Here is an 18,255-nt window from a genome sequence, read left to right as displayed (position 1 = left end):
TCTAATCCAAGGCTAAGGGGCTAAAATAGAAATGGCAAGATTTTTTTTGGACACAGATGAAAAAGAATAAAAGTCACCAAAAATTCAGAAAAACAAGATTAACAAACAAAAAGGACATTTCCTTATGACACATTCCCTAGCCTCATGCACCTGGCCATATTACATCTCCATGTTATGCCCCTTCACACTTAACACACGTGTGGACCGTGCTGTTTTGACCATCCGTGTGTATGTATGTGTCATCTGTGTGCTATCCGTGTACCTACAAAGTTAAAGCAGGCAGCTGTGAGCTGATATTATCAAGCTGGGAAGGTCCATGGTTTTTGGGTCTTTCCCACCTAAAAATACCAACCCAGAGGTACCTAAGGAGTGGGTCATCACATAGGATGTGCCAATTATGGTGTTTTGCATCGGCTTTAACAAATTGCACTGTTTTGTTAGCAATCAGCTATCAGACCAGCTGACATGTGCGGGAAAACATGTGGGCTCACTGCGCAAGCCTGCATTAAAGGGACATACATCACCTATGACGTACTGGTACATCATAGGTCGTGTAACACATAAAAATCTTTAATTTCTTGAATGCATTTAATTCTGGTTCGAGTCACACAGACGGTACGTGTATTAAACATGGATGTTATCTGTATGCCGAACGTGTTCTTCACGGACTCATAGACTTCCATTGGCCGCTTTCATTTGGGCTGAGCTAAAAAATGGACATGTCTCCATGTGAATCAATAGGATACATGTACAGTCCACAAGGAAACAAGGTCCATGTGATGGAGCTGTAATTCTCTACCAGAAACATTTTCATATGCTTTAGTGGAGACTATCTCCAAAATAAGGCCCTATCAAAGCATTATCCCTATATAGTCCGTGCATGTTCTGCCACGGCTATGCGGCTTTTGAGGGACTGTAAATAGGAAACCGATACAATATTTAAAGGGATAGTCCATTTTATCTTTATTTGATTAATAAGGTGAAAGATTTATTGACCTCGACCTGCACTCATTATTGCTGCCTTCCTCACAAACTGCACTGTGCTCCTGGTCTCAATATGGCTTCTGATGGAGGGGCATATGATTAGATCTGGCCACCAATCTCCTCCAATTACAAAATTACATTCCCATGTGCACCATTTTTCAAATAGAGGTGACGGATGGAGTAGTCTAGTCACATGCTCCTCCCATGGCTGCCATTAAGAGGACAGGAGCGTACAGCAATCTTTGAAAAAAAGCTGTGAGTGCAGGAGGAGAAACTTTAATACATATATATTAGTAAGACAACAAAATCATGTCCACAACACATCTGTAAAGATAAAGTGGCCAACCCCTTTAATTATTATAGTGAATGCACAGTAGTCCCTTAGGATTTTACAATGGCTACAAGTTTTTTTTAATAAAAGGTAGTATTTTGTGTATACAACACGACTATTATGTTTGAGCATACTTTCAGGCCTTTTGTGTTAATACGCTACCACCTTTGTGGCCTGTTTCTTTACGGCTCCACTCTAGATATGAAATGTCTTTGGGGGTCACTTCATAACATTAATCTTTGGCAGCAGCATCTGTAGTAATCGGCTGTATTTATTGCTTTTGGACATGTTTGGCTCTGCACATTAGCATTTATTACTCACACCTTCGCAGTTCGATGCTTCGTGCTGCATGTATGTGTTTATCTAACTTACAAGTGATATTTTGCTTTTCATTAATGAGGTTAATTATTAATATGTTTGTGCAATTCATCTTCCAAGTTATTTTATAACCTGAGAGTCAAGTGTTTAAAATTACATCAGGTTTCCATCAGCAATTTGACTGCATTTAGTTTCCCTTGTATAGCTGGAGGGCATGACCAGAACATCATTTTCCTTTAAAGAACTGCTGCTAGTTTGGGGACTATAAACTTTGTATATCAGGGGAGATTTGCAAGATTTCACTTTTCAACAGTAAGACTGCTTATGACAAATGGCTGAGCGAGGTTTCTTCTGCAGGGATTACTGTGGCCATTTATACCCAAACCATAAAATCAAAAATCTGAATGCACCAACATTAAATGAACCGTTCATGGAGTTAAACCCTGTGAAATGCAACCATCAGCTACCATTGATTTGGCTAGCCAGGCAGTTCCCTGCAGTGATCATTGTAGGGTAGATGCAGTATTAACATGGTGGACAGTCAGATGAATGGCTGTCTAAGGCCCCCTTCACATGTCCATTTAGAAAACACAAGTGTGGCACGTTCCGTTTTGACCATCCATGTGGCCATCCGTGTACTGTCTGTTTGACACATACAGGGAAAAAAGCATGACACAGAAATTAATGTTTTTGTGTTAAAGATGTGCAAAGATAGATTGAGAGATAAATGATAGATAGCTAATAGATAGATGGATAGCTAAATAAATTTTACAGCTATTAACCAAATAAATAAAAAAAAATTGAAAAAAAATCTACATGTGGTCTCTCACATTTTTGATAACCAACAAAGGTAAAGCAGACAGCTAAGAGCTGATATTATCAGGCTGGGAAGGTCCATGGTTGTTGGGCCCTTCCCAGTCTAAAAATACCAGCCCGCAGCCACCCCAGAAGTGTTGCATCACATGAGATGTGCCAATTCTAACGCTTTCACTTTTCTCTTCCCAACTGTTGCAATCAAGATAATGGTTTCTGGGGTTCATGTCAGCTGTGTAGTGTCAGCTGACATCAAGCCCTGGTGTTCGTAATGGAGAGGTGTCTATCAGACACCCCCCAAGTATTTAACCAGTAATATAAAAAAAAGACACAAAAAAATAATTTATTTCAATTGACACTCCACTAAACTTTCCCTCGTTTATTACAGCTTCACTTTAGTCCAAAGAATCTGTCATAGTCCACCAAATCACTTGTAGCTTGATTTCCAAGCGAAAGATCACTGGTTTGAATCGAGGAGCTGCCATGAACAAGATTTTCAAGAAAAAAGATACAGCATGACATGATCCAGCACATAAATAGTGGTCTCCAAGCCAAGATAATTGTCAAACTGCATCATGCAAGTGCTATGACAGTTGGAAGAATATGAAATAAAGTCCTTCAATCCATTCGAGAGCCAAGAGGTGGACATCCAGGCAAAATATCTAACTCAACAAGTGTCACAAGTGTGTCACATCTGCAGGTTACATCTTGTGTTGGAGTGCAGTTACTTTATTTTAATAACACTCCAAAGAAACTCTTATTATTATGTCAGAATAAGAATAGTGTTATTTGATTCTCTTACACGTGAGAACAAGAGCAGAGGTGTGGAAATGACAGAGGACTAAATTTCTCCATCGGCAGTGTATGTCACACTGCACTCGGATGTCATCTGAGTGCATTGTGATGTTTTACACACATAGATTTGAATGAAGCACAATGGTGCGACTGAGATACGCTGCCAATCGCAGCATGCAAAGATTTTATTCTCATGCCGTATCGTCGTGAAAAAAGGTGTGAATCCTAAGGATGACAAGCAATCCCTTAATAGGGGGGATGGCCAACCACAGCATCTGACCATCCACAGGAATCATATATGGTAAATCCACATGCACTTGTGAACATTTATAGACACAAAGGACCAGATTCTTTAAAGTTTTTACGTCAATATTCTGGCATAAAATGCTTTGAAGAGTCGCACAATTTTGCAGCAACTAAAGGGCTGTGCTAAAATAGTGACTTTTTGTGTAGCCATTTTATGAGACCTGTAATATTTTCATTTTTCAGTCGATGGAGCTGTGTGATGGCTCATTTTTTTCAGGCAAGGCAACATTTTTATTGCTACAATTTTGGGAGAAATATGATGTTTTGATTGCTTGTTACAGCATTTTTCGTGGTATTGTAAAGACCCCCAAACATCTTGGTGTTCTTGAATTTTTTACGTTTACGGTGTTTACAGACTGGGTCAATTATTGTTATATATTGATAGATCTGAATTTTTTCTGAACATTAGGTGTTATAGGAAATAGAGAAAATAGAATTATTAAAAGATTCCCGACACAAGACTTGGAGGCCAAAGCAGTGTAACCGAACTATACATAAACGGTCCAGGTGGCTCAGTGTCTCAGCAGCCCAGTTGGCATCTGCCCAGTGGGGCAGATAGCCAGGCTAGGATTGCTTCATAAAGAGACAATGAGACGTAGCCATATCTTCAATCCATGCACTCACCACTTAGTTGCCATTTCATTAAAGGATGAGAAGACTGAAGATCTATCACACAGAGATTTGGGATAACTGTACAGTATAACAAGCAGGGGCGTAACGACCGCGGTCGCAGCGGTCGCCACTGCGACTAGGCAGGTTTGGGGCCCGCGGCCGGCGCCCGCCGTTCAGAGAAACAGCCGTCTCCTCTCAGCTGTTACTTTACTTTCAAACAGTAGCGCAGTTACCGGGGGAGGGAGGGCGTGCTCAGAGGACGTTCAACCGGAGCTACGCTGTTAACTATATCGGCGCATACAGCGCGCCGATGTAGTTAACCTCTGCGGTAGTGCTGGGAAATATGATTTCCCTGCACTGCTGCAGGAGCGCACGCGCAGGACATCAGAGTCCCAGCGTGGTGACGTCACGGCAAAGCGCCGGGACTTTGATATCTTGCGTGCGCGATGAGACTGCTCTCATCCGTCGCTGCTGGGGCCACCAGGAGAACCCTGAAGCAGGTGAGTTTGAAGGCTTTATTTGTTCAATGCAGTATGGGGGGGCATATATATATATATATATATATACATATACATACACAGCAGCGTAGGGGCCAGCCTGGGGGACATATACATCCGCTGCATACACACACACTAGGCTGGGATAAATATATATACTGTATTAGGATAGGCCCACACCCTGGGGGACAAATATATGTCACAATAGGGCCCAGTCTGGGAGCCAAATTATATATATATATATATATGTATATCTGTCTCCCAGACTGGGCCCTATTGTGACATATATTTGTCCCCCAGGGTGTGGGCCTATCCTGGTGTGTGTGTGTATATATATATATATATATATATATATATATATATCCCAGCCTAGTGTGTGTGTATGCACTGGATGTATGTATATATATATATATATATATATATATATATATACATACATATATATATATGACTTAGAACTCTACTGACCAACGTCCGGAGGGGGGCCCAGGTCTAAATTTTAGTTACGCCACTGATAACAAGCCTTCTTGCTGTTGAGAACACTAATCTGTACATATTGTATTCAAAGCAGAATTTAACACTTATTCCATTCAAGCTAGTCTAAGCTTAGATATGATCTGTTACCAAATATCAAATGGCAAGACTTTATGTAGCCCCACGGTGTGGGGGAATTATTTGATGTTCTTCCTATGAAGTGTGAGGGCGGGGGGAGGTTGCAGATTCTCCATCAGAAATGGTGTCTCTCAGTCAAGTAAGAACTTTCTTTAAATAAAAGAAAAAACTAAATAATTCTGTGCTGTTTACATTGAACCGCTGTGGTAATTCACTGAAGACCAGTACTATATTTAATGGATACTATGCTCAAGCCTATGACATACAAATTGTTCAGCTCAAATGTACAGATGTAGCCAAGCTTAACTTTACATATAACACAGCACTGATATTATGGTGCAAAGCAGTGTAACCTGACACTGATCAATGGCATAGGCATCAATGGCATTACATTATCTTACATAACCTTCTAGGTCAAGTTATCAAGGTAGTACATTATATGTCAACTTAAACTTGGCTACATCTGTAGATAACTTGTTCTTGTACAGAGCACCATGGAAAGAAAACAGCATGAAAAATTATTCTACTTGGTTGTTATTGACTTTCTTTACAAAGCATCAACATAAACAGATAGCAGTCACTTCAAATGCCCCTGTTAGATAGTATTTAACACTTTCTAAATACAGTAGACAAAAATCTATCCACGGGCTAATCACAGTATAAAAATCATGGCTGCAGAGCTAGCAATCACACCTGGTCACTGGTGCATTGGGAATCCATCCACGGGCTAATCACAGTATAGAAATCATGACTGAATAGGTAGCGGTCACAACCAGTCATTGGTGCATTGGGAATCCATCCACGGGCTGATCACAGTATAGAAATCAGAGCTGCACAAGTAGCGGTCACACCTGGTCACTGGTGCATTGGGAATCCATCCACAGGCTAATCACAGTAGAGTAATCAGAGCTGCAGAGACAGCGGTCACACCCGGTCACTGGTACATTGGGAATCCATTCCCAAGTTAACACAGTATAGAAATCAGAGCTGCAGAGGCAGCGGTCACACCTGCTCACTGGTGCATTGGGAATCCATTCCCAGGTTACTCACAGTATAGAAATCAGAGCTGCAGAGGCAGCGGTCACACCTGCTCACTGGTGCATTGGGAATCCATTCCCAGGTTAACACAGTATAGAAATCAGAGCTGCAGAGACAGCGGTCACACCTGCTCACTGGTGCATTGGGAATCCATTCCCAGGTTAACACATTATAGAAATCAGAGCTGCAGAGACAGCGGTCACACCTGCTCACTGGTGCATTGGGAATCCATTCCCAGGTTACTCACATTATAGAAATCAGGGCTGCAGAGACAGCGGTCACACCTGCTCACTGGTGCATTGGGAATCCATTCCCAGGTTACTCACATTATAGAAATCAGGGCTGCAAAGGCAGCGGTCACACCTGCTCACTAGTGCATTGGGAATCCATTCCCAGGTTACTCACAGTATAGAAATCAGAGCTGCAGAGACCGCGGTCACACCTGCTCACTGGTGCATTGGGAATCCATTCCCAGGTTACTCCCAGTATAAAAATCAGGGCTGCAGAGGCAGCGGTCACACCTGCTCACTGGTGCATTGGGAATCCATTCCCAGGTTACTCACATTATAGAAATCAGGGCTGCAGAGGCAGCGGTCACACCTGCTCACTGGTGCATTGGGAATCCATTCCCAGGTTACTCACAGTATAAAAATCAGGGCTGCAGAGACAGCGGTCACACCTGCTCACTGGTGCATTGGGAATCCATTCCCAGGTTACTCACAGTATAGAAATCAGGGCTGCAGAGACAGCGGTCACACCTGCTCACTGGTGCATTGGGAATCCATTCCCAGGTTACTCACATTATAGAAATCAGGGCTGCAGAGGCAGCGGTCACACCTGCTCACTGGTGCATTGGGAATCCATTCCCAGGTTACTCACATTATAGAAATCAGGGCTGCAGAGGCAGCAGTCACACCTGCTCACTGGTGCATTGGGAATCCATTCCCAGGTTAACACAGTATAGAAATCAGAGCTGCAGAGACAGCGGTCACACCTGCTCACTGGTGCATTGGGAATCCATTCCCAGGTTACTCACATTATAGAAATCAGGGCTGCAGAGGCAGCGGTCACACCTGCTCACTGGTGCATTGGGAATCCATTCCCAGGTTAACACAGTATAGAAATCAGAGCTGCAGAGACAGCGGTCACACCTGCTCACTGGTGCACTGGGAATAAATTCCCAGGTTACTCACAGTATAAAAATCAGGGCTGCAGAGACAGCGGTCACACCTGCTCACTGGTGCATTGGGAATCCATTCCCAGGTTACTCCCAGTATAAAAATCAGGGCTGCAGAGGCAGCGGTCACACCTGCTCACTGGTGCATTGGGAATTCATTCCCAGGTTACTCACAGTATAGAAATCAGAGCTGCAGAGACAGCGGTCACACCTGCTCACTGGTGCATTGGGAATTCATTCCCAGGTTACTCACAGTATAGAAATCAGAGCTGCAGAGACAGCGGTCACACCTGCTCACTGGTGCATTGGGAATCCATTCCCAGGTTACTCACAGTATAGAAATCAGAGCTGCAGAGACAGCGGTCACACCTGCTCACTGGTGCATTGGGAATCCATTCCCAGGTTACTCACAGTATAGAAATCAGAGCTGCAGAGACAGCGGTCACACCTGCTCACTGGTGCATTGGGAATCCATTCCTAGGTTACTCACAGTATAAAAATCAGGGCTGCAGAGGCAGCGGTCACACCCGGTCACTGGTGCACTGGGAAACACACAGCCCCCATTGCCACATAAAACAACAGAATTACTGTATAATAGACACATGGTAGGTGAGGTACCCCAATAAATTTGTAAACTGAATGTTAGTTGTGTCAAGCCTAATGTCATTTTTTTGCACCTTGTACATCAGTCCAGCAGGAAGAGTAGGGCCATGTGCACATATTGAGTATTTGGTGAGTTTTTTACCTCAGTATTTGTAGCCAAAACCAGGAGTGGGTAATAAATGCAGAAGTGGTGCCCATGTTTCTATTATACTTTTCCTCTGATTGTTCTACTCCTGTTTTTGGCTTATAAATACGGAGGCAAAAAACTCACCAAAAACTCAACGTGTGTACGTGGCCAAAATATTTACGCTGATGTTTTCTATTCTGAGTCACAACTGATTATTCTAGAATCCAAAATGGCTCCTACATGAAAACATGGGATCACTATAGGCATTCATTTCTCTTTAGTGTTTCTACAGACATATATGAATGAAACCCACAGAATGTGCAGGTGTCCCATGGCTGCCATGCAGATCGGATAGCTCACATATGAACAATCTTTCAGCTGACTACTGTCTCTCTGGACTCCCGCATACACTGTCTTCTCTATGAAAGAGCCATTACCACGATGATTTGGTGGCGGCTTATTTTCTGGTGAACAGAAGGATCGGCCACTGGAAATCCAATGTACCAGTCCTACTCCTGTGCTGACAAAAAGGCCCCAATACACATTAGACTGTTGGCCGATCCTGCCAATAGATGAAATATAGGCAACATTAAACAATGAGAAAATGAATAAATTTATCTCAGTGCAACAAGACGTGTAGGCTATAATTACAGCGTAGCCAATTTCGGACATCTGTCGATAACGTCCTCTAGAAGTGAAAATCTACATCTCCCACTATATAACACAATATGTGTTTCTATAATAATTTCCCGTGCAACAGTTGTTCCTAAGATCAGCTGCCGTCTAACAAACTTAATTAATGAAAAAGTCATTTCCAGGCGCTATGTGGGGCTGTAAGAGCTTCAAGTATACCAGCCAGTGCCGAGTTAATCAAAATGCTAATGCGGGATGAATTAAAGTTGTGATTAACATTTCCCAGCTAATGCTTAAGTGAAATGATCACACCAAATGGGTTAAGCACTAATCATGTTATCCACTCCCATACAACAAAAAGGTGGGTGGCGATGACTTGCTGCTTTCATGCCTCCTCCACTTGGATGTGCATCTTAATGCAGTTTAGTCAAAAGGCTTTAAAGTATACACAATTTATGGGCATTTTACAAATCCGTTTATTCCTCTGCTGACACTGGCAGTGCCGCAATGGTGGCTTGTCGTCAGAGAAATAAAATAATGCTCCTTGCTTTCCTAGAGCGGAGCGGCACTATAGTAAACTGCTGGCTGCTCACTTCCCCTTGTTGCTCTGAGTTCACCCATCGGTCAGCGGAGGGGTGAGAGCAGAGATTTACTATAGCCTTAACTTCACAAAAATGTAACCTCTGTTCACCAACCGTAACTAATAAGCAAATTGCTTCAAGCAGGTATTGAATGGAGCGCTCAGATAAATTATATACGTTTAACAACTATTTCCATAGCTTGTGCCTCTACACGTGTGCTTTTGTCATGAGATGGACATTTATTATTGATATAGCCACGATACATCATTGTGGTGGGCTGCCTGTTCTCCTGTCTATAAGGATTGTGAAAGTTTGGGGCATTTTCTCTGGGAGTATAGGCACTCTTCATCCAGAGTCCATCTATAAAAACATCACAAAGGTTCAGTCTATAGCTTGGTAAATTGACTGTCCAAAGTCTTACAGCTGTAAATGCACAAGTCATTCTGTGGAGTAAAAAACAAATAGGGACAAACAAATGGCTGTGTACATGCAGTTCTGTGGAAGACCACACAGCAGAATACATGAGCAATCTCACCTGTGATGCGTGATACGTTCTCTAGTCAGTCTGGTACCATAGATTCTAAGTTACTAATATATTTCAAGTTTTAAGTTTTAGTAGAAAAAGATTGATTAAATTCATGTTCCCATATATAACCATCTGCTCTGATTATTGTGATCTCGATGCATTTTTTCATGCAATTCCCCCTTTTGCTGTAAAGGCCCTGTCACACACACAGATAAATCTTTGGCAGATCTGTGGTTGCAGTGAAATCATGGACATATTGTTCCATTTGTACACAGCCACAAACCTGGCACTGATTGTCCACAATTTCACTGCAACCACAGATCTGCCGCAGATTTATCTGTGTGTGTGACAGGGCCTTTAGGCTATGTTTCCATGATGAGTGTTTGGTGAGTTTTTAATGTTGTAGATTTTCTGCCCCAATTATTATTATTATTATTAATAATAATAATAATAATAATAATTATTATAGCGCCATTTATTCCATGGCGATTTACATGTGAAAGGGGTATACAAGTAGGGACAGGCACAATAATCATAAACAATACAAGGCACAGACAGGTAGAGGAGGACAGAGGTCCCTGCCAGCGAAGGCTCACAGTCTTTTGAGGGATGGGTGAGGATACAGTAGGTGAGGGTAGAGCTGGTCGTGCGGTGCTGTATCAGACTGAGGGTTACGGCAGGTTTAGACTTGTCGGAAGAGGTGGGTCTTCAGGTTCCTTTTGAAGCTTGTCAAGGTAGGAGAGAGTCTGATGTGTTGTGGCAGAGCATTCCAGAGTATGGGGGAGGCACGCGAGAAATCTTGGATCCGATGGTGGGAAGAGGAGATGAGAGGGAAGTAGATAAGGTGATCTTGCGAGGATCAAAGGTTACGTGCAGGTAAGTACCGGGAGACTAGGTCACAGATGTAGAGAGGAGATAGGTTGTGGATGGTTTTGTAGGTCATGGTTAGGGTTTTGAGCTGGAGTCATTGGGCAATGGGAAGCCAGTGAAGGGATTGGCAGAGAGGAGAGGTCGGGGAGTAGGGGGGGGACAGGTGGATCAGTCGGGCAGCATAGTTTAAAATAGATTGTAGGGGTGCGAGACTATTAGAAAGGAGGCCACAGAGGAGGAGGTTGCAATAATCCAGGCGGGAGATAATAAGGGCATGCACTAGGGTTTTTGCAGCTTCTTAAGAAAGGAATGTACGGATCCGGAAAATATTTTTGAGTTGGAGGTGGCAGGAGGTGGAGAGGGCTTGGATGTGTGGTTTGAAAGACAGATCGGAGTTTAGAGTTACTCCCAGGCAGCGAGCATGTGGCACTGGGGAAAGTGAGCAGCCATTGACATTGATGGATAGGTCAAGTGGGGGGGTTGAGTAAGGAGGAGGAAAGATAATGAATTCTGTTTTGTTTAAGGTAAATTTAGTTATGAGAGACGCTACCAGAATCATCTAGCTCCATGGATATCCAGTGTGCCAATCCATCCTTCCTCAACATCATTTTTAGGGGATAGTAGAAAGTCCTCAAACACATTAGACGGTGTTTAGTGATTCTAGATGTTTTCGCCTAATTCATCAATTGCGACTTTTTAAAAATGTCACTCCAATCCCACCTGATATTTGTTTGATTACGCTAAAAAAGTTGGAAAATGCAATTCAAGACAGGAAGACCATTTTTGACTTTGAGTCAAATTCATGAATCACATGCACCATTTTGATTAATTTGGCACTAATAAGGCAAAAAAGAAATGTGACTTTAAAAACCTGCAAATGACGAATTGAACGCACACACGTTGAGTATTTGTAAGTGAAAATCAGAACAATCAGAGTAAAAGTGTAATATACTGAATAAGAATATAAAAGTAATACTTTGATTTTTGCTCCTATTTTTCATGAGCTGAACTCTAAGATCCAGCGCCGTTAGATTCACCGAAAGCAAGAGTTTTCATGAAATCACTTCTTTGCTTGGACAGGTAAATGTACTAAAAGATCCAGTGAAAAAAACACAGTATCATATATGCATATGATATACATGCAGTCCGCTCAGGTCAGAATACCCGACAGTCAGGCCAGGTAGTGCTATCTGAGCATAATCTGTGATACAAAGATGTGGAGCTGGTATATTGGCCTCAGTCAAGGTTTGTGCACATGACATCTTTTAGATGTGTGTTAACCCACTAAGAGTCTCAGGATCAGGACACTTCAAGAAACCTAGCATTTTCCTGAAGCTTTTATTTTTCTTTCCAGTTGTTTGCTGAGAACTGTTTGCTAACATATGCACAGCAAGTCGTTTTTAAAAATAAATACATACAGTTAGGTCCAGAAATATTTGGACAGTGACACAATTTTCGCGAGTTGGGCTCTGCATGCCACCACATTGGATTTGAAATGAAACCTCGACAACAGAATTCAAGTGCAGATTGTAACGTTTAATTTGAAGGTTTGAACAAAAATATCTGATAGAAATTGTAGGAATTGTACACATTTCTTTACAAACACTCCACATTTTAGGAGGTCAAAAGTAATTGGACAAATAAACCAAACCCAAACAAAATATTTTTATTTTCAAAATTTTGTTGCGAATCCTTTGGAGGCAATCACTGCCTTAAGTCTGGAACCCATGGACATCACCAAACGCTGGGTTTCCTCCTTCTTAATGCTTTGCCAGGCCTTTACAGCCGCAGCCTTCAGGTCTTGCTTGTTTGTGGGTCTTTCCGTCTTAAGTCTGGATTTGAGCAAGTGAAATGCATGCTCAATTGGGTTAAGATCTGGTGATTGACTTGGCCATTGCAGAAGTTTCCACTTTTTTGCACTCATGAACTCCTGGGTAGCTTTGGCTGTATGCTTGGGGTCATTGTCCATCTGTACTATGAAGCGCTGTCCGATCAACTTTGCGGCATTTGGCTGAATCTGGGCTGAAAGTATATCCCGGTACACTTCAGAATTCATCCGGCTACTCTTGTCAGCTGTTATGTCATCAATAAACACAAGTGACCCAGTGCCATTGAAAGCCATGCATGCCCATGCCATCACGTTGCCTCCACCATGTTTTACAGAGGATGTGGTGTGCCTTGGATCATGTGCCGTTCCCTTTCTTCTCCAAACTTTTTTCTTCCCATCATTCTGGTACAGGTTGATCTTTGTCTCATCTGTCCATAGAATACTTTTCCAGAACTGAGCTGGCTTCATGAGGTGTTTTTCAGCAAATTTAACTCTGGCCTGTCTATTTTTGGAATTGATGAATGGTTTGCATCTAGATGTGAACCCTTTGTATTTACTTTCATGGAGTCTTCTCTTTACTGTTGACTTAGAGACAGATACACCTACTTCACTGAGAGTGTTCTGGACTTCAGTTGATGTTGTGAACGGGTTCTTCTTCACCAAAGAAAGTATGCGGCGATCATCCACCACTGTTGTCATCCGTGGACGCCCAGGCCTTTTTGAGTTCCCAAGCTCACCAGTCAATTCCTTTTTTCTCAGAATGTACCCGACTGTTGATTTTGCTACTCCAAGCATGTCTGCTATCTCTCTGATGGATTTTTTCTTTTTTTTCAGCCTCAGGATGTTCTGCTTCACCTCAATTGAGAGTTCCTTAGACCGCATGTTGTCTGGTCACAGCAACAGCTTCCAAATGCAAAACCACACACCTGTAATCAACCCCAGACCTTTTAACTACTTCATTGATTACAGGTTAACGAGGGAGACGCCTTCAGAGTTAATTGCAGCCCTTAGAGTCCCTTGTCCAATTACTTTTGGTCCCTTGAAAAAGAGGAGGTTATGCATTACAGAGCTATGATTCCTAAACCCTTTCTCCGATTTGGATGTGAAAACTCTCATATTGCAGCTGGGAGTGTGCACTTTCAGCCCATATTATATATATAATTGTATTTCTGAACATGTTTTTGTAAACAGCTAAAATAACAAAACTTGTGTCACTGTCCAAATATTTCTGGACCTAACTGTACGTTCATTCTGGTGTACTCATTCAAAAAAGGACATTATGTGTACATACTCTAATAGGTAAAATTCAGCTTCTTTGCACAGCACAGCTAATCTAGGCCTACTAGGACTCAGCAGTAGAGACAAGTGAATAGTAAAGTTCGGTGTTCGTACCGAACATGGATTTTACAAAAAAATCAGTGTTCGAGTTTGGATGCTTTACATATCATTACTATCTCGGTGCTTGGCCCTGTTAGAGCTGCTTGCAGTGTTTGAAGAAAAAAAAAAAAACAATCCTGTCCTCCCTTCCCCAGAAATGTTCTGTTTATTCCTGGTTGTATGTGGGCTAAGAGCTGAACTGCCCAATCAGTGACTTTCCATGGGGTTCATGTGAAGTCCAGGTCCCAAACCGAACTTTAGCTAAAGTCCGGCTGAATCTGCAAAACCTGAACTTCCATGGTTCCGCTCATCTCTACTCAGCAGCTACTACTCCCTCTGGGCTCCCAGCAAACAAATGATTACTTTGTTCAGAAGAGGAAGTGTTCATAGCACTTCCTATAGTGTATACACAGTGTTTGTTCATCATTGTGTATACAGAGCTCAGGAAGGCAGAGATGGTAATAAACCATCTCTGTATTCTTAATGGGGAGTCTGGCTGTGTCTGATAGCAGGCTCCTGAATCTGCTTTATTTTCTCCGGCTGCTTAGTATAAATGACATTTCAAACATAAAAGCTATACATACTTGTATTTAATATTTACATAACTGTACTAACCCTTAGAAGAAAAGTAAAATGTTATCGATGCTGCACTGAAAACAATGGTAGGATTTAGATAAATTAATAGAGGCTTTTTTTTCATTCTCTCCTCAAAAGTATTTTACAGAGTTATGAATGGTGTCATTGAAAAATACAAACTACCCAACAACAACAATCCCGACATACAGCTACTATGGCAGAAAAAGAAAAAAAGAACTTCTAATAAAATTCCTGCAGGTCTTAAAGGTTCTGTCTTGTGCCATTTTCTTCTATCCGATTTGACATAAACAAGAAAGGACACTTTTAAACACCAGGTGGGATTGTTGCTGAAGCAACCATCTGATGCTCAGCAGGTATCATGCATATCTCCTATTAATACCAGCTGGCATCAAACGCTTCCTTCTGCAATAGTCCCACACAAGGTCTTGGAGATCAGGCAGACGCGATAGGCTCAAGACAATTCCTGTAATGCAAAAATAAGCTTGTTGTTTAAATGACTGAAAATTGTTCACCCAGAATTCACATGTTTAATGAACGGAGAGCAATGTATTCTGTATAAGACTTTATATATATATTAGTTACATATCTGTCATATAATCCAGTACAATGTGATGGCCCAACGCAACACCTGCTATTTACATCGGCTTGTTTCCTAATCATTTACATCCGATAATTCTATCATCATGGCAACATAGGAATATTTACAATTATCTAGTGCACAAAGTAGATCTAAAAAAAGTAAAAAAAAAAAAGAGAAAAGCCCCCTACAGAGACAAAAATATACACAAGTTTGTACACAGTAGGTGAAGCATGAATCCAACACACCTGAATTTCAGAAAAGGATATTTTGCACTACAATATTCCAATGAAAACTAATTTACCTGCTAAATTGTTTTTACAGTAAAATCAAAATTTGCCAATTTTGCTAGGCATCTAACAAAAATATCTAGACTAAGACAACAGATGTACCCCATATTATGTAATTTCTATTTGGGCGTAGTCACACAGCCATATAATTCGGCAGAGGATCGCAATGCTCGAACTGGCTTGCGGCTCTCCTAACCCGAGCATGAGAGCTGCATATAAATATCTGCTTGGGTCAGGAGAGCCATCAGCCAGTCCGAGCACTGCAATCCTTGGCCGAGTTATATGGCAGAGTGGCTACGTCCTTAATGTGACACGAGAATAGATATCACCCATTCTGAATTAGCAAAAGTTCCTAATCAATGCTGAATAAAAACAAAAACATGGGTTTATCGCATACAATCATTAAGTTTGATAAACATTTTTATGACACTGATCTAAAATTTTTCTACCACTAGAACTTTGCTTGACAATCTGATAATCCGGCGCATAGCATATCCCTTTGAAATCAAAAGACATATATTTACTTTAAAACGCTTATTTACTTTACAGTGGTTTGAAAAAGTATTCCTACCCCATGAATTTTTCCACATTACACTCATAACCTTAAATGTATTTTATTGGGATTTGATGTCATATACCAACACTAAGCTAAGTAGAACTCATTTGTGAGTGTGAATACTTTTTTTTTTTTTTTTTTTAAGGCAACTGCAGGTGCAAAAAGAGGAGAAAACTTACCTGACACACTCTTATGGCTTGGTCCAGGACTGTTTTGGTGTCAGTGGCATAGTCCGGACAAGGTAATGCTGCCCTACTGAAATGGGCTTGCAGCAGCAGGTGTGTTTTTGTGTGTGCGCTGTCCATGGAATGTGGGTTCACTTCAATAGGAAGGTGTTTTGCTAGCTCGCTGTTCATCTGGTCTTCATTGTGCCTGACAGGGAGGTCAGTGTACTCTTCAGCATCCTACAGAAACAAAAAGTCAGGTAAATATATGCCTTACTCAAAATATAGAGAACTCACAGTTGCAGGAGTTTTTCAGGATGATTCAATTACGAGCTGATTTGCAATACATTGGGGCAGAGCTGTTGTGTTTCACTCCGAACATTGCTTACATCCAAATGCTGCCAGATCAGATATTAGCTGATTAATAGGGGTTCTGGGTGTCAGCCCCCACTGATCTGATGTTGATAACCCATGTCAAACTAATGAAAAACCACTTATAACAAAGGTTTCCATTTTTCTTGACCTTGAGAACTACATTCAGCTTTGAGAAAGGATTGAGAGCCACATCCAACTCCTGTTACCCTCACAGTAGTCACAGCCAGAGCCCCATTACTGGTATAATAGCAGCCAAACCTTTTCCACAGAAATCACAGTGAGACAGTACACACCAAGTTTCAGGGGTTCCTACCTTACCCCATTCAGATCAGCTCTTCCATGCGGAGCTAATCGCATAAGTCACCATCTGGAGATTTGCTCTACATAGCTGTTTGCTAGACCTGGTGCTAATGCAACAAGCTGGAAGACAACTACAAGCCACACGTAACGGACCCACAAGCCACCTGTGGCTCCAAAACCACAGGTTGAGGACTCATAACTTATAAGGTATGTAAACACAAAGCTTTTTTCAGACATAATCTGCCTAGAACCGGCCTAAAAATGCGTTATCCCCCCTCAAATAATGAACATATGCACAGCAATGTCAAAATGACGATGTGCACATTCCATCTTTTGTAACTTTATAACTACTTGAAGCTTTGAAATGCATACAATGGCTAAAAAAAGTGACTGTCGAAAAAGATGTTCTGAAAGACATCTTCTTGAAGTATTTTCTGTATTATAATACAATGCAAGTATCAAAAGACCAAAAGAAAACGAGTCATAACCACTACCTTAATGCAAATCAGTATACAAAGTTTATTAATCAGTTGTATAAAAAACACACAGATTAAAAAGGTTCAAAAAGAGTGCTGGAGAGGATACAAAAAGAGAGGTGCTGCGCACCTATGCTGAATATGTGCAAAAGCACATCAAGTACTGGCTGGGAACCTTTGTCACAAAATGATAACTCTGAAAATAGCTCTACGACTGCAATAGTTACCATATAAATCAAGTGGGGTGCAACGTAGTGCAAAAATACTGGGCAGAGAGATGGTACAAAAAGTGCCCAATGCACATGCACTATGCTAGACTGAAGTAAGAAAAGGGGAGAGAGTTCGCCCCTAGTGCAATAGAAGTAGCCAGAAGGATTGCAGGTCAGAGAAATAAACAAGGACACATACCCATGATCGCCAGATCAGCAGAGATGAGGTGCAGCTCCACAGACCCCAATGCAAGTATGTCAGCGTCTATAAGATGCTACGTGTACATAACCTAACGCTTAGCTAAAGGGGTTGTCCAGTCTAAATATATGTGTCTGGAGTCACTGTATGTGACTGCAGAATTATGACTGCTCCCATCGCTCGCACTGTGAGGATTCATTGGTTTCAGTGCTGGGATCGACAATTATGTGGCTGCGAGTATACGATAAGCATACTACTGGCCATATTCTGACTAGATGGGCAAGGTCTCGCTTAATGCAGTCATATTGAGCAAGGCCGTGCCCCTCTAGTCGGAAGTTGGCTGGGGGTATGCATATCGTATACTCGCGGACATGTGACCGCCATTCCCGGCTCTGAAGCCTACAAATCCTCACAGCACACAGTGTGAGCGATGTGAGGATTCTTATTTCTCCAGTCAGATCGAGTGACTTCTGACCTGTGGATT

At 41.8% G+C, this 18,255-nt stretch overlaps 1 protein-coding gene across 2 annotated transcripts in view; it reads right to left on the bottom strand.

Annotated features, from left to right (window-relative positions):
- ASCC3 (activating signal cointegrator 1 complex subunit 3) overlaps window positions 1–18,255 on the bottom strand; it is an 812,216-nt gene that overhangs the window by 23,009 nt on the left and 770,952 nt on the right. For both annotated transcript variants that reach the window (XM_075340095.1, XM_075340096.1), the window contains exon 37: window positions 16,228–16,452. In XM_075340095.1, coding sequence (XP_075196210.1) covers window positions 16,228–16,452 — 225 coding nt within the window. The remainder of the gene's footprint in view (window positions 1–16,227; window positions 16,453–18,255) is intronic.

This window comes from Anomaloglossus baeobatrachus, chromosome 3, assembly GCF_048569485.1.
Source record: "Anomaloglossus baeobatrachus isolate aAnoBae1 chromosome 3, aAnoBae1.hap1, whole genome shotgun sequence".
NCBI classification, from domain to species: Eukaryota; Metazoa; Chordata; class Amphibia; order Anura; family Aromobatidae; genus Anomaloglossus; species Anomaloglossus baeobatrachus.
Note: the sequence above shows the minus strand (reverse complement) of the source record. Positions and strands in the feature narration are given on the sequence as shown.